Source organism: Panthera pardus, unplaced genomic scaffold, assembly GCF_024362965.1.
Source record: "Panthera pardus isolate Hobbes unplaced genomic scaffold, ASM2436296v1 HiC_scaffold_12, whole genome shotgun sequence".
Classification (NCBI taxonomy): domain Eukaryota; kingdom Metazoa; phylum Chordata; class Mammalia; order Carnivora; family Felidae; genus Panthera; species Panthera pardus.
This window is the reverse complement of record NW_026526677.1, coordinates 58,649,403-58,666,448: the sequence shown is the minus strand read 5'-3', so window position 1 is coordinate 58,666,448 and position 17,046 is coordinate 58,649,403. Positions and strand designations below refer to the sequence as shown.

Sequence of the window (17,046 nt, the reverse complement as noted above, 5' to 3'; positions counted from 1 at the left end):
TTGGCATGGGGGGGGGTGTTGTGCGTGAGTTGTGTGTTTCAGTTGCACATTGTGCTTATATTTGTGTGAGTGATCTGTCTGCAGTGTGTATAAGTGTCTGTGGGGTACATGGGCGCCTGAGGTGTAAAGCAGGTATGGTATGTGTGTGCGGTGTAGGTGAGTGTGATGTGTGTGTGTTTTCTACGCGTGTGGTGTGTGTGATGTCTGTAGGTATAATGTGGAGGATGTGCGGTGTGTGTGTGGTATCTCTGGATATGTGTGGAGTGTGTGTGTCTGTGCGTGTGTGTACGATGTGCATGGTGTGTGTCCGTGTATGAGATGTGTACTTTGTGCATTTTGCCACGTTTAGATCCTTGTTCCACACCGTGTATAGCAGGCTGGTGCTGAGCCACCTACCTGGGTTGGAAACTTAGAGGCATTTACCAGGCTTGTGAATTCCCTTCTCTGTTTAGGGCTCTGCCCAGTGGCGTACTGGTAACAAGTGGCTGTTCAGGAAAAAAACGGGGGGTGGGGGTGGGGATGGTGTAGTAATTGCCAATTTCTGTGGTGTAAATTCTCCCACCAAGGATTTCACACTATTAAAGTGGTGTCATCGAACACGGACTTGGGAAGAGATGCACGGTAGGGCACCATTATACGTTAGTCCCACCGTACGGATCTAGTGGGCATCAATAGCCTCAAGAGCATCGTAGGGAAATTTAGTGAAATAGTAGCAAGTGGTAAGCTTTGATTATGTCTTCCCTTTGTTTTTCATATCGTTTTTTTTAACTTACATAAGCTTAGATCTGGATTTCTCACCATCAGTACCACAAACATTTGGGCTGCCGATTCCTTGTTGGAGATGGGAAGGCGGGTGACCTGTGCATTGTGCAGGCAGCGTCCCTGACCTCCACCCACTGGATGCCAGTAGCACCCCTCCTCCAAGTTGTGACCACCCAAAATGTCTCCAGACATTTCAAGTTGTCCCCCACGGGGCACATTCACCCTCAGTGGCGAGCCTTGGCGATGGCTGTGTTTAACCACCAGCTCACAAAATCTACAAACACGGCAGTAGGCTCTTATGAGCCTATAGGAGCCCCCTTCAGCACATCAAGGACACTATGTCTGGCTAAATGTAGGGCATGGGCTTTTCCCCCTAGAATTCTTTCTCAGAAAAGAGCCGCCACCTTAGGGCATAGCTTACGGTCTGAACAGAGCCCCAGACCCCAGAGGGCTCTCAGCCTTTGACCCGCCCCCAAGGTGGTCGACAGAGTGGGTGAGGCATTGCCATGGTGATCTGTTCTGATGTTTAATGAAGTGTAAGAGGAGGAAAAAAGTAATGCTTCTGAATTAATATCTCATTTTCATATGTTATTCTATAACCCTGGAAGTCTGTATGTTCAGACTGCCTAAAACAAAACACCAAACCCAGACAAATGAAACTTTAAATGAAGTCTTCCGCTGGGACAATCTGACCCCCTGTGCCTGGGGCCACCCTGTGTGGCCCGGGCCCCTGCTGAGGCCCATGCGGCGCGTCCCATCCTGCAGGCCAGGCTGCCCACCTCTGACTGGCCACTTGGCCCAAGTCCTATTTTTCCCCAGCTTCAAGCTCAGGGTTTGGCTCTCCTCGATTCATTCATTCAAAATATTTACTTAGCACTGACTATGTACCAAGGAAAATGAATGACTGAAGGAAGAGGTTTCTGCTCTCTGCATTTTTTCAGCATTCCGTGACTGTCACTGAGGCGAGGAGAGGCGTAGGCCCATGTGGATGCTGAGGGGACACGGGCGCTGGAGAGAGGAGAAGAGGGGAGGGGCGGTAATGTGTGTGGGTGGCTGTCTTATGCCTGGAACCGAGCTAGACATCGTCCATCGTCTCATCCCACCTGCCCGCCGTGCTTCTGAGGGAGGGTCTGTGTATTTATGGAATGTCTGCCTCCCTGCTCCAGAGTGTAGGTGCCCTGAGGACAGGGTGCAGGGGCCTGTACCTGCAGGAGATAAGAACAGTGCCAGGCCCAGAGACTGGAAGATAAAAGGGAGAAAAGAAAGGAGGGAAGTCAGAAAGATGGATGGAAAGAGGAGAGAAGGGAAGGAGGGAGGGGAGAGGCGCAAGCAAAGCCCCTCTGGAGATGAGAGGACTCAGGGCAAAGGCACTGACTGAAGCAGTCAGGAAAGGCTTCTTGGATGAGGTGACATAGGGAAGAAAGGATTGCCGTTGGGAGAACCGAAGGAGAAGCTTCTATAGAAAGAAGAAATAGGGCATGTCCCCAGAGGTATATGAAATGTGAGGGTCTAAACTGGGAAGAGAACATTATATTATAAACTATTGTTTTCCATCTGAGACTGGGAGGAAGACAAAAAACTTCCCTGTCTCCAGCAAGGGTAACATAACCATCTCTTCCCACCCCAAGGCCTTCTCACTTGAGGGACATTTAGGCAGGAACTGTCCCCTGGGCACCAAAAGCAAGGCACAGTGTTGGCCAGTGGAAAGGTGGTAACAATAATCATATTACCAATGATGTTGGCTTCATTTGATCAATTCCCTACTGTGTACCAAGTCTTTCTATGTGCCTTCAACCTGTGAGGTAGATATCACCCCAATATTCCAGATGAGGGAAAGTATGCCTCAGAGAGGTATTAAACTGGCCTGAGGTCACACAGGACTCAGGCAGGGTCTGCTTGCTTTTAGGGTCTGCACTGTTTCCTGCGCCAGCAGCCCTCCCTTCCCTCTCTCAACCTTAGAGAAGACTGGAGAATGTTCAGGTGCTGTCTGCGGGCTCTTTGGGGTCCAGCTGCCAGCCCACTCATTGAAATTTTTATTAGCCCTTGACTTTCAAGTCTCCAGCTTCTTAGGTTACCAGCAAATGGGCCATGCTCCTCCGTTAAGAAACTCTCCCTCAGTTCACGGCCACCTGCTGGCTCCCCTCCTTCCTCACCCTGCACCCCCTGGAAATCTCCACGAGTATGGATCATGGCCGGAAAAGCGAACATGTGAATGCAGACAGGGGACTGGAAGAATTGCTGTGTGCCCAGAAGCCAATGTGAAGCCCAGAGCCTGGGAGCTTGACTTGGTCAGGGCCCCCGTCCACCACCCCTCGCCTCTCAGCCCTGCCAGGCATGCCACCCTGTGCCCAGAGAGCCATGCAGAAGCCCAAAGGAGCCGTGCTTGGTTTTGAGCTGCAGTACAACAGGAGCACCGACAACCGGGGGCTCTCTCCTCCCTGTGACTCTGCACTCCAGGCCCCGGCACAAGACTCTTCCCTCCCTTGGGGTGTGATTTCTCCATTTGGCAAATGGAGCAGCCTGTAGCGTGCTCCCTCAGGCTCTCCAAATCTGTGAAATGAGGGTGACATTTCCTGTCTTCCTGTCTTCTTCCCCCTTCCGGGCTGTCCTGACAAGCAGGTGCACTAATGGTGGGTAAACAGGCAGGCAATGTTCTGACACAGGGAGGGCTTTTCAATTCTGGCAGAGCAGACAAGCTCGTACACAAATAACTCTGCTACCAGGGAGTGTGTGATAAGGGCCCTAGAAACCTCTTTGCTGCCATAGCCACCTGCTCCTCACGCCTCCCTGCTCCCTGATGACTGCTCTCACACCCAAAAAGTGGGTCAAAATGTAGGGCAGAAGGAATGCCCCCTTGTGTGGTCCCCACCCTACCCAACTGAGTCATGATTGCTATTGGGGCAGAGGTGGAGGAAACTTATGGGGTTAGGGCACGTCTTCGTCCAAAATACAGCCCTGGCCAGTCATTCTCCCTCCCCCAAATGCCCATGGCTCCCTGTTGCCTTCTGGTTATGGTCCAAGTCCCTTAGCTTGGCATTGTCAAGACCCTTCACACCTAGCCCAGGGCCTGGCGCGTAGAAGTGCTCTGTGAGTATCTGGGCGGGGAATGGACCCTTCTCTGGCCCATCCTCCTCCCTGGTGCTCATCCCAGGCGCACAGGACACACTTCAGCCACACTAGGCTGCCTGCTGTCTCCCAAGCACCCCGTGGACTCAGCCACCTCTTCATCCCTGAATGTTCTTCAAGGCCTTTCTCATTGCTGCCTCCTCCCTTGAAGACCTTCCTGCCTTGCCAGACAGAACCACACAATCCCACTTACAAGGTACTATTATTGTGTGAATGGTTAGAAGTGTGGTCTCTAGAGCCAGACCGCCTCGGCTCCAGTGTCTAGCCCTGCCCCTTACTGGCTGTGTGACCTTGGGAAAATTTGACTCTCTCTCTGTGCCTCGGTTTCCCCATTGCTGAAACGGGGATGTAGTCGCACCTCCTCTTAAGGTTGTTGGAGGAACAAATGAGTTCATCTTTATGACACGCTTACTTAGAGCAGCAACTGGCACCTGGTTTCTCTCCTGTGTGAGTTTTCTGATGTTGACTGAAGACTGAGTAATATTTGAAGGTCTTCCCACATTCACTGTATTCATAGCATTTTTCCCCACCACGAACTTTCCGATGCTCATAAAGGAATGAACTGTTCCCAGCGCTTCCTCAGTTCACTGGTCGTGAATGCACACTCGTGAATAGTCTCTCCAGGATGAGGTTCCCGCTGTTGAGTAAGATGCGTTTCGTTTAAATGATTTCCCATAGGCGGCTCATTCATGGGCTTTCTCTCCTATGTGTATTTTCTGACACTGACTTCATGACTTTGGATAAGTTATTTATTGGAGTCTTAGGTCTAAAAAATGGGAATATTCAGATGGAATAACATAGTATCTCAAAGCGTGTGAATTGCTTAGCACTGTACCTGACTCCTAAGGAGAGCTTAGTACACCGTGGTCATCGTGCTTGGTGGCTTTCTCTAACTGGGCTGTATACCAGGGTCATTCATCAGCAGGGACAATGAATTGTTCACCTTAGTGCCCCCAGAGCCTGGCAGCAGTAGGGGCAGTGTGCATGTGGGTAGGTGAGTGGTAAGTGGGAGAACTTTATCAAAGCTGAGCAGGGGCCCATTTTAGATACATCGGTTGTATTCCTGACTCAGCCTGACGGGGGCTGGGACACTGCCCCTGTGAAGCATTTTCTAAGCCTGGTGCCCATTGATCCTGACAGCCAAAGAGAAGTATAGACAGAAGAAGAAATCTCTAGAGTCTGCTCACCTAGAGCAAAGGATCATCACCAACCACCATCTTTTTAAACCTTCTCCATCCTCACTGTTGACAGTGTTCTCTTAGAGCATTTGTTCATTCAGCAACATTCAACCCATATTTATTTACAGAGCCCCTACTGTGCTCCAAGAACCATGCTGTGCCCTGGGGATCCAGTGTCAATAACACAAATGAGATCTGTGCTCTCATTCATGTTAAGTGAAGCAGAAAGTGAGCAAACAAACCATCACAAAGTGTGGGAGATGCTGTGACTCCCCACTGGGTGTGGGACTTAGAGGGAGTCAGGGAAGGCTTCCTGGAGAAAGAAATAGCTGAGCAGAAGACAGCACAGCAGGCCTGGGAGGGATCATATCACAGATTTATGGACTCTGGATTGTAAAATTGCAGAAGGAGAGACTCTAACATCAAAGGATTCAGAGTAATAGGATCCATATTTCTCTACTTTACTAGCAATGTTTTTTTTTTTCCAGCCTCTCCTTTCACCAAGACCTGAGACATATCTTGTTAGGGAAAACCTGGCGTCTTTGCAAAGTAATTTATGCTTATTATACAACATAGAAAAATAAGATGTATCAAGGAGTGGGTTGGTGGGTGGAGGGAGTCTCCTTCAACCCCTGTTAATATTTAGTATTAGGGTTTGTTTTAGTATTATTTAGTATTATTTTTTATTTTAGTATTTTATTTTATTTTATTATTTATTTATTATTTATTATTTTATTATTTATTTTAGTATTATTTAGTATTATTTTTTAATTGACATAAAATTAATTTATATACCATCATATTCCGAATTTTTGCATAAAATGTAGTGGTGTGGTTTTTAGTATATTCACAAGATTGAACAACTGTCTAATTCCAGGACATTTAAAAAAATGTCTATTTTGGGCGAGAAAGAGAGAGAGAGAGACAGCAAGAGCAAGCACACACATGCATGTGCAGGGGAGGAGCCGAGAGGGAATGAGAGAGAGTCCCAAGCAGGCTCCACGCTATCGGCCCAGAGCCAGTGACTTGGGGCTTGGCCACTTCACACCATGAGATCATGACCTGAGCCAAAATCAAGAGTTAGATGCTTAACTGACTGAGCCACCCAGGCGCCCCGAATTTCAGGACATTTTCATCACCCCAGAGAGAAACCCCATACCCATTAGCTGCCACTCCTCATTTCCCCCTCACACCAACCCCGGCAACCACTGATCCGCTTTCTGTCTCTATGTGCTTGTCTGTTCTGGACATTTCCTGTCAATGGAACCACACAAATAGGTGGTCTTTTGTGTCTGACTTCTTTCATGTGACATGTTTTTAAGGTTTGTCCATGTTGTAGCAGGAATCTGTATGCTATCTCCTTTTATAGCTAAATAATATTTCTTTGTATGGATATACCACATTAAAAATACATTCATCAATTGCTGCACATTTGATTTTCTTCCTCACCCTTTATGACTGTTATGAACAGTGTGTGCTACGAACATTTCTGCACTAGTTTTTGTGTGGGCATCTATTTTCAATTCTTTCAGGTATGTACCTAGGGATAGAATTGCTGGGTCATATGGTAACTGTGTTTCACTTTCGGAGAAACTGCCAAACTGTTTTCCAAAGTGATCCCACCGGGTTGCATTACCACCAACGATGCATGAGGAGGGTTTCAATTTCTCCACATCCTTGATAACACTGTTACTGTCTTCTTTTGGATTGTAGGTATCATAGTGGGTGTGAAGTGACTTTGATTTGCATTTCTCCGATGACTAATAATGTTGAACATCTTTGCATGTGCTTATTGGCCACTTGTTATATCCTCTTTGGAAAAAGGTCTATTCCAATCCATTGCCCATTTTTTTTTTAATTTAAAAAAATTTAATGTTTGTTTATTTTTGAGAGAGAGCGAGAGAGTGGGAGAGAGTGGGAGCTGGGTAGGGGCAGAGAGAGAGGGAGACAGAGGATCCAATGCAGGCTCTGTACTTTCAATTCAGAGCCCGAGGTGGGGCTCAAACTCACGAATTGTGAGATCATGACCTGAGCCGGTCACTTAACCGACTGAGCCACCCGGGTGCCCCTGCCCATTTTTAATTGGATTATTTGCCTGTTTATTGTTGAATTATAATAGGGTTTTTATATATCCTGCATACTAAACCCTTATCAGATACATGATTTGAGAATATCTTGTCTATTCTAGGCGCTGTCTTTTCACTTTCTTGATAGTGACCTTTGAAGCTTAGAAGGTTTTAGTTTCAATAAAAGCAAGTTTATCTCTTTTTTGTAAGTTGCCTATGCTTTTGGTGTCATATCTAAGGTTATCATTGCTTGATCCAAGGTCATGTTGATTTACACTTAAGTTTTCTTCTAAGAGTTGCATAGTTTTAACTCTTACATTAAGGGCTTTGATCCATTTTGAGTTAATTTTTATATATGGTGTGAGGTGGGGGCTAACTTTATTTTATTCTTTCATGTGGATATATAGTTGTCCCTGCATCATTTGTTGAAAGACTGCTTTGCGTTTTTTTCCCCCATTGACTCGTCTTGGCTCCTGTGTCAAAAATCAATTGACCATAATTATATGGGTTTATTTCTAGACTTTCAATTCTGTTCCATTGATTTATGTGTCTATCGTTATGCCAACATCACACACTTTTGATTACTGTAGCTTTGTAGTGACTTTTGAAGTTGGGAGTGTGAGTCCTCCGACTTTATTCTATTTTGTTTTTTCAAGATCGTTTTGGCTATCCTGGGCCTTTGCATTTCCATATGAATTTTAGGGCCAGCCTGTTCATTTCTGGAAAAAAAAAAAAAAGTCCGGCTGAGATTTTAATAGGGATTGCACTGAATCTGTGGATCAATTTTGGAAGTATTGCCACCTTAACATTAAGTCTTCCCATTGTTTCTTTTGGTATTTGTTGAGTATAGGGTTGAGCTCGTGCCAGATATATTGTTTTGAATCCTGACTTGTTCTGCTTAATATTCTATCATAGGCACTTCCCTGTGTTACAAAAGATGCAAGAATAATTTCAGTGCTATGTAATATTCCATTGTTTGGCTGTACCAAAACCTGTTGGTTTTTGGGTAACCTATCATGGAAAGTACTTTGTTCTGGTACCTTCGTGGCGCAGGCACAGATGGACACTGGGAGGACAGGTGGCTCCCAGAAGGGCAGCAGAATATTAAAATTGATCAGCAAGTATCCCATGCTGCAGGTAGGGAGTGGGACTCATTGGAAAAGCCAACGTGCTGGTTACTGGAGAGCTGACCTGCCTCCCTGCGTGGTAGCACCAGCCTGAGGGAATTAAATCAGGAAACAGGATCCAACCAACTGCACAGGCATTGATAGAACATGTTCATTTTAGACGTGTTTCTCTAGAACAGTGGATTAAAACATTAAAACATTTGCAACATGAAATTCATCTAACATTGTAACTCAGCTGACCTAAAATGAAAGTTTCACTAAATAATACTTTTTGTATCAGCCCAGAGAAGTGCAGTAACAAACAGCACCCATTTCTTAGCGGTGCGAGAGCTTTCTTTTTCTGTCACGTTACACACCTATCATGTAACAGGAGAGCCCTGGTATTCAGTTGACAGAATCCACTCGTTGCTGGTTTCAGTGGCAGTGGAAGGAGGGCAGGGTAGGCAAAAGAAATGGCTCCCCAAATATGTCTACATACTAATGCTTGACACCTTTGAACATGTTATAAATCCTGGCAAAAGGGAAATTACGCGTGCAGATGGAATTAAGGTTGCTAAACCAGTTCACCTCAAATTAGGGAGTCAAATGTACTCATAAAGGTCTTTAAAAATAGAAGAAGGGGGGCAGAAGAGGTCAGAATGAGGCAATATAATAAGAACGCAACCTGCTGCTGTTGGCCTTGAAGACGGAGGAAGAGGCCGTGAGACAAATGTGGGTGGTCTCCAGAGGCTGGAAAGGGTGAGGAAAGAGATTCAGCCCTGGAGTCTCCGGAAAAGAATGTGGCCCAGCCAACATCTTGATTTTAACCCAGTGGGGTACATTTTGAACCTCTGAACTACAAAGCTGTAAGCTAAGTATATGTTGTTTTAAGCCACTAAATTTGTGGCCACTTGTTACAGGCTCCACAGAAAACGAATACACGCACTAGCCCTTAAATGCTTCTGCCCGGAAGTGACATGGGGGCACTTCTAGTCCTATCTCATTGGCCAGAGCAAGCCACATGGGCATGTCTAATTTCACAGGGCTGGAGAAATTTGCCCAGCCTTAGAGGGAAATGGAATATTGGTAAATATAGTAATATCTACTACGCCCTTGTTATCTGTGTCTCATGCTTTTATCTTCTATTCTGTAAGTGCTGGTGGCAACTCTTTAAGTTGATTTCATTATCAGCTAATGGGTTGTGACCCCCGATTCGTAAAACACCGCTCTATAAGCCCTCCTCTGCTCAAGCCTCGTGGAACACATGACACACCCTAGACAGAGCTGATTGGTCCGGGCATGGGGCACCTGACCCAAGCTGATCAATCAGATTCCTTTCCTGGGAATTTGGAATTGGGCCATTCAGCCAGTTAACAGTGAGAAGCTGAGCGAGAGGCAGAGTAGAAACAGGGTCGGAGTGAGAGCCACATGCAAGCCAAAATGATGGAGGAGCAGAAAAGCCCTGAGTAAGCAGAGAGAGTTGGTCCCCAGAGACCATGGAGCAGCCGACCGGAGAGCAGCGTGAGAACATGCAGCCCCAGGGGGAGAGGTGGAGAGAGAGCAACCGCCTCGAGGGCTGATGGCTTCCCCGTTCCTGACTCCAGCACTCCTGCGTTCTGCCTGCACATCTTTCCCGTGAGATTTTTGTCTCCTTCTCATACTCCCTCCTCCTTTCCTCCAGCCACCCTTGTTGGGTTTCTGTTCTTTGTCTCCAGTGAGCTTTAATTAGTGAGGACACCACTGGTATTTCTCTTAGGAGACCCGGCTTTGACTCTGAGAATCAGGCTGGCGGGGCATGGATGGGTCTCAGGGGTGAGGCAGAGCCAGCCATTCCACAATCCGGAAGTTTGGTTTCGACCACGGTCTTGCACATTTTGTGCTTGCGCTTCGCAGTAGACCAGCAGAAGCCATCCATATGGTGCTGCACAAGGGCAGGGCCCGGTGAACTGGAAGCACCCCCCTCCCTGCCCCGGGGTGGGGTCAGGAAGCCGGTGGGTTGTTTCACGGAGGGCTTGGCTGGGCAGCAAAGTGGAAAGGATGTGGATTTTGGAGACAGAGTTCACCTCTCAGAGCCTGAATTTCCTCATCTCTGAAATGGGATTGTTGAGTGGTCAGCAGTGTTCTGGGAAAAATACTCAGAGGCATGACTAGGGCGGAACAGGTGCTCAGGGTATGGGAAGCTGCTGTTGTTGTTTGAAGAAACCGTCAGAGTCCCAGCTTCCTGAGCAGGTGGCCCCAGGGACTGATTGAGTTATCGGGACATTCCCCACCACTGGCCACGTTTCCTGCCCTTGTTGCCCTCGTTCTCCTTCTTGATCCTTACTCACCCTTTCATCTCTCCCCCCTCCCCTCCCCAGTTCTCATTTCTCCTCTTTTCTGCTTTTCCCCAAAGCTGATGAAAAACACTTGCTTTAGGAAAGCAGCAGTGTTGGCTATAAAGGGCCCAGCCTCTAGACGCAGACGGAATCGGGTCTGAATCCTGACTAGCCTCTTGCTTGCTGTGTGTTCCTGGACAAATGATCAGATGTCTCTGAACCTCAAGTTCATTATCAGTAAAGTGGGAGTTATAATGCCCATTTCACAGTGTGTTGTAAGAAACAAGTAGGCACTCAGCAAATGCTAGTTCTGTCTTACTGCCCTTTCTCTTTCTGTCCCTCCCTTCTTGACTGTCACTCCTCCCAGCCTGGCCCTCAGCCCCCTCCCATGGTGAGGGTGCCCCTTGGCCCTCTCAAGGATCACTAGAATGGCCTGCCCTGACTCAGTTATTTCCCTGATTCAGTTATAACTCAGGCATTTGTGATCTCTCCTTTCTGTATGACCCCAGGCTCTTGAGTTAGACTGAGGTTTCTGAAAGCAGTTGGGGGTCCCTGTGGCCCTTCTCTGGTCTCCTCCGCAGGTCCACTTGGGAGCTGCTGGTTCAAACCATGTGATCTGTATTGTTTCTCACTTTAGCAACTATTACACCCCAGCTGACTGTGGCATTTTCACACTCCAAACACTGCTAAATATTTATAAGGAGGAGAAAAGCCCAGAACCAGGGGAGGTGGGGGAGAGATGCACCAGGCCCTCCTTACAAGCCAGGCTCAGACCTGTCTGTGGTCCCTTGAGCCCCAGAAGTTGGAGGGGATGCTGTGGAGGCAGCACGGGGCCACCCCCTGACACCCCCCTGGGAGGAGCAACTGTCACTGTGGCACTGTGGGCCTCACCCTGCCTTGCCCTGGATACCTGCTGCGCCCCCTGCCCCTGGGGACCCATGTGGGTTGTGTGGATCCTCTGGGCCTCTTGTGGGCCTGCTCCGTCCCTCCACTCCATTGCTCTGTTTGTGAGTTTCTCTTTGTGTTCGTTTGTTTGTTTTTTCATCTCTCGTTCCATCTGTTATTTTCATGCCTGCAGGACAGCATCCCTCTCCCCTCCTCTCCCTTCTCCCCTCCCTCCCTGCTCCCTCCTCCAACACCTTCTCTAGTCTCTGAGGCTCTGCCTCTTTCATTTTTCTTCTCTCCTCCCAACAGTGTTGTGAGCAATTCTGGGGCTAGATGATGGGGGCTAGGTGAGGGGGTCTCAAGCTCCCAGGCCCAGCGGGGAGAGAGGATGGGGTGGGGGCGCTGATGGGGACCATAGTGTGCTCTAGAAGGCCCAGCAAGCACTTTGCAAGGGTTGGGGGCCGCGGGTCTGCTTGATGCACATCCAGTGCTCTGCTGTGTGGCCATGGGAACATCTCCTACCTTTCCTGGGCCTCAGTTTTTCATTTGATTCCTTCACTCATTCATTCATTTACTCACTCTATTAATATTTGTTGACTGCTTGCTACCTGCCATGCATGAACACAGATTTATTAAACACCTACCAGGGACGCTGTTCTAGATGCTCAGGTCAGGATATTTCAGTGGAGAAGAAAGACCCCAGACCTCTGCCTCGTGGACCTGACATGTTAGCAGTGCAGACAAGCGTAAATTAGCAAGTCGCTCGTGTAGTAGGTTGGCCAGTGGTGAGTGCTGTGGGAAAGAAAATAGAGCCAGAGGAGGAGAGATGGTGAGAGGGGAGGCCACAGTGAAGCCACGTCACAGAAAGGCATGGGGCTGGCAAGCAGATCTGTTGTGGGGACCATGCCCGGGGGAGTGGACTGCCAGAGCAAAGGCCCTGAGGCAGGTCCCACCCTGGTGTGTTGGAGGCAGTGTGAATGGAGGGGTGAGGGAGAGTGGGAGGTGAGCCCAAGGGTAAAGGAGGCAGGGGACACCACACACAGAAGCTTTTCCGCTGCCTGAGCTGGGAGGACTTTGAGCAAATGAGTGGTATTCTATGACATGTCTTTAGAGACTCCCTCAGCCTGCTGCGTGAGGAGGAGGCCGAGGGGCCATGGCCAGATCCCACAAAAGCTGTGACGGCAATAAGGGAGGTTTGGGTGGGCGCCGGAGGTGCTGGGATCTGATTATGCCAGACACTGTTCTGGCTTTCAAGGCTTGGATGGTGCCTGGAAAGCCCTCCAGGCCCTTGCCCTCTGTCCTGCCCAGGGATGGCCCGCAGGAGCCTTCCCCTGGTGGGATGCGCTAATCCTGGCTTTCTCTTGCTTTCTGTCCGCAGGGTGTTCAAGAAGGCCAGCCCAAATGGAAAGGTGAGTCTGTAACAACCGCACCCCAGCTCCTCCCTGGCCCCAAATGTTTGTCCTGCCTTGGCCACTTCTGTTGCCCATGCAGGACCCCACACTCCCCGGTCTGTCCTTAGGAGCTATCCACCTCAGGGAGAGGGGCCTTTCGGGAAACTTTTCTGTCTGTGGGGGGTAGTTCAACTCTCCCGGACTTTAGGGAGCCACTGCTCTGGTTTGAGATACAGCCTATCATAGACTTCAGTGTGAGTGTGATAATTAGACTAAGCGTCAAGGGCCTCGGGGGCACTGATTCCCCTGGTGTGAGAGGTGCCTGCAGCCTCTCTACTGAACCCTGCCATCACCTAGTTATCCAGGGCAGCTCCCAGGGTCTGTCCTGCTTTCTTTCTTCCCACAGGCCGCAGGCTCCATCCTGCTTTCCTTTCGGTTCAGCAAGTAGATATAACTGACATCATTCCTTGTCGGGTGCAGGCCAAGCCGGCGGGGACTGGGCTAGGGTGTTCCAAGACAAATAAGGCACACCCCGTGCCACTCACGGTCAGATGGGGGAGGCAGGCACAGAAACCGGTCATTTCAATAGGAAATGGCAGGTGTGGGATAAAGTGATGCCCAGGGGCTACGGGACCCAGCCTGGGCAGTCAGGGATGGCTTCTCTAAAAGGGATGGCTTGTTTTCCAGGCAAGACAGGGTGAAAAAGGGCATTGTAGGCATGAACATAATTCACAGGGAGTGTGGGGGAATGAACAGCAATTGAATCTGAGTGCCAGGAGGAGGCAGGGGGAGCGGGAGCCAAGGTGGGACAGGTTGTAGGGCTCAGGAGCCTGGACTCCTGGGCTGGCAGATAGTACCACGCGTGCTCCCTTGTCTCCCTTCGTGCCCACAGCAGACATCGCCAGTCACTGCTCACCCTTTCCTGCTGAGCCAGGATTCCGCCTTGGAGTCCTTCTCCACCCAGAGCCCCAGGCAGCCCCCATCTATCAGAGTTGGCATTTAGAATGAAATCCATTTGTCATCTTACCTCTGGGCCCTGGGAGCCATTAGAGGGTTTTTAGACGGGAGTGGCATCATTAGATTTGCATTTTAGGATGACTGGTCTGGCCTAAGGAGAGGAGAAGGGCCTGGAGCTTGCGAGGTTGCAGGCCACAGACCATCACGGGGGCTGGTGCGTCTGGTGTGCCGTCCTCAGTGTTCTCATCTATAAACCAGGAACACTGATAACTTCTTCATTGGGGTTTAGGATAAGCAGGTACTTTCAAAATTGTACAAGGGTTTGTTGATATTAGGGCTGGAGCTCGGGTCCAAGTCCAGTTAGGACTTTAATGTGTGTTAAGGATGGATGGGTGTAGGTGTTTCACAGGCAGCTCCCAGGTTCTCCTCCAGAGCAAGGGCCAGTGGCTTTTCAGGGATGTGTCCCCCGGGCCCACAGCTGCTGACACCCCCTGTGCTTATCTTCCCCAGCTCACAGTGTATCTGGGAAAGCGGGACTTTGTGGACCACATCGACCTCGTGGACCCTGTCGGTGAGTCCCTGCAGAGGCCAGGGAGGAAGGCGGGGGAAGGTGGGGCCGATCCGGCCGCTTCTAAAGAGGGTTTGTTAGAGCCACCTAGGAATAGCTCTCAGGTCTCCAGAGGGGCCTGGTTTCAAGAACAGGGTGTAAGCGGTTTCCTGTGTCAGTTGGCAAACATTGACCACATTTACCGAGCAGCCCCGTTCCCTTCAGTGAGGACCATGTGAGGGGAAAGTGTGGGCGGGTTGAGGGGAGAAGCAGGGAGGGTGGCCTGACGATGACGATAGCAGCCGCCACTCAGTATAAGGCTTCTTACACGCCAGACACCTTTAAGTCCTGGCTCCCACTTCCCTCCCCCAAGAAGCCTTCCCTGACTGATACCTCTGGTTGGGGGAGTGCCCTCTCCACTGATTTGTTTATGGAGTCCCTGGTGCTCAGGCACAGAGGGAATACCCATGGTAAAAGGAGGGGAGATGCCCAGCAGGTTCTGGAATGGGGTGGGCATCCCCTGGCCAGGTATCCCTTGGACCTGCCCAGGACCAGGATAGGACCAGGAGCCCTCTGGCACTGACTTCCAGATGTGGCCTCTGAGATTCCCAGAGAGATTGCTGTAAGGCAGCATTGGGAGAGGGTGGCAGTGGGCTAGAGTTGGGGAGAGAGAATTTTCTTGCTCAGTGGGTATGCGTATGGTTGAGTAAAGTTTGACCAGACGTGACCAGGAATGCCAGGCAAGGAGGTGACCCCTGAGCCAGAGTTTCTGGCTTCCTGGGGTTCTGTGCAGAGAAAATGTCCTTTGTGTCCAGCTGGACTCTACTGGGTCAGGGCCAGGCCATGGGACATTTTCCGTGGTAGCGCATGAGCCAGGCACCAACTAACCCTTTAAACATATCAACTCACTTAGTCTTCGCAGGAGCCCTGTGAGTTTGGTCCTACAGGATCACAAGTCCCAATCTGCAAATCCCAAGTCCAAGAAACTCTGGAAATCTAAACTTGCTCATACGTTTGACGTGGGATTCACTTAGACGCAAAACCTGACCTGAACCCATAGGGAGCTCTTTACACTTTAGCCTCTTGATGAAGATATCCATGTTTCCCTGCTGAGGTGTTAAGGGATTTGATCATGGGGCCCCAGATCCTGCAGAGGGTATTACAGAACATATGGAAGGTATACCATGGGGCCTTTCCACAGTTCAGAACCTCTCAATTCTGAAGTATACCTGATCGTAGGGGTTTCGGACCCACATCGTCATCCTTATTAACAGAGAAGAAGCAGAGAGGTAACGTGCCCCAGGCTACCAACTGGATCTGTAAGGCCGGCCTGAGGGCAGGGGTTGGGACATGGTAGTGCTGTCCCCTAGGTGCAGGCCTCCCCATTTCTCTCATGATTCCCAGCAGACAGAAGGTTGGGTTTGGGTTTGGCGTGGTCTTTGGGGCTCAGGAATGTGAGAGGTCAAGTTGGGAGGGTGTGCTCACTCTGTGTCCTTCTTCCAGATGGTGTGGTCCTGGTGGATCCTGAGTATCTCAAGGAGAGGAGAGGTGAGGTGGTGGTCCCCACCTCCAGCCCGTCAAGGGGCCTCCTGTTCCTCACCAACTTCTAGCCCAGGGCTTCCCTGAGTCCCAGGCAGGACATCAACTAATTTTACAGCCCTTCCCTGCCCAGCCCCCCTGGCTCTTCCCTTTACAGCTCCAACAAGCATCAGAGCAGGTGCCCTGGCCTCCTCTGGCCTGGGGCGGCCCACTTAGGCCCATTTTGGGAGAACCTTTTCAGTGCCCTGAGCACTCTCAACGTCAGTATATCATGACTGCTGCAAGGCTGGGGCTGCCCAACAGGGCAGGAGTTAGGGTCTCATTACAGGAGAGAAAATGGAATCCCAGGGAGGTGAAGGGTTTGTCCAAGGGAGACACTGGGTGGGGGTTGGGCTGGGACAAGACCCCGTGCCTTCCAGATACCACCCAGCCCTTGTTTCCCCCTCCCTCTGCTCTCTCCAGCCAGTCCCTTCATCGGCCCCACCCTCCCAGTCCTGCCAGCCTGTGCCATCCCTCACCAACCCTGTCAGTCTCCTGTGCTCCTCCTCACTTCCGCTGGCCAGAGTTGGGGGTGGGGAAAGACAGAGCTGGTCCAGCAGTCAGCCCCCACATCCTCCCAGGGGCCAGACCCGAATGGCTCTCCCAGGTACCCAGTACCCCCATCCCAAGGGCAGCACAGCCCTCCCCACAGGAGCTTCGGGACAGACCTATGAGCTCCAGCTGGGCCGATCCCAGGGCTCAGCTGGTGCTCTGGGGGGCTTGCTCGCTGCCCTCCTGGGCCCGTCCTCAGTGCCCCCTGCTCCCACAGTCTATGTGACACTGACCTGCGCCTTCCGCTATGGCCGGGAGGACCTGGATGTCCTGGGCCTGACCTTTCGCAAGGACCTGTTTGTGGCCAACGTGCAGTCCTTCCCGCCGGCCCCTGAGGACAAGAAGCCCCTGACACGGCTGCAGGAGCGCCTCATCAAGAAGCTGGGCGAGCACGCCTACCCTTTCACCTTTGAGGTTAGGGACTGCCAGCCCTCTGGGCAGGCACATGGGGGCAGCTGGGGCGGCAGCTCCATGGCACTCAGTTTCTCAGTGCACATTGGGACCTGGGGCACTGTCACTTACACTACCTGGTAAGTGTCTCTTCTCTGGCCACCACCAGGGGCGGCACCTTACCTCTGGGCTA

At 50.4% G+C, this 17,046-nt stretch overlaps 1 protein-coding gene across 5 annotated transcripts in view; it reads left to right on the top strand.

The window, feature by feature from the left end:
* ARRB1 (arrestin beta 1) overlaps window positions 1–17,046 on the top strand; it is a 75,961-nt gene that overhangs the window by 38,512 nt on the left and 20,403 nt on the right. For 4 of the 5 annotated variants that reach the window (XM_053900103.1, XM_053900104.1, XM_053900105.1 and 1 more), the window contains 4 exons: window positions 12,817–12,847; window positions 14,297–14,357; window positions 15,837–15,881; window positions 16,681–16,877. In XM_053900103.1, the coding sequence (XP_053756078.1) occupies window positions 12,817–12,847; window positions 14,297–14,357; window positions 15,837–15,881; window positions 16,681–16,877 (334 nt within the window). Of the gene's footprint in view, window positions 1–9,606; window positions 9,874–12,816; window positions 12,848–14,296; window positions 14,358–15,836; window positions 15,882–16,680; window positions 16,878–17,046 lie in introns of those variants that run through there. The other variant, XM_019449841.2, reaches the window with a different exon arrangement.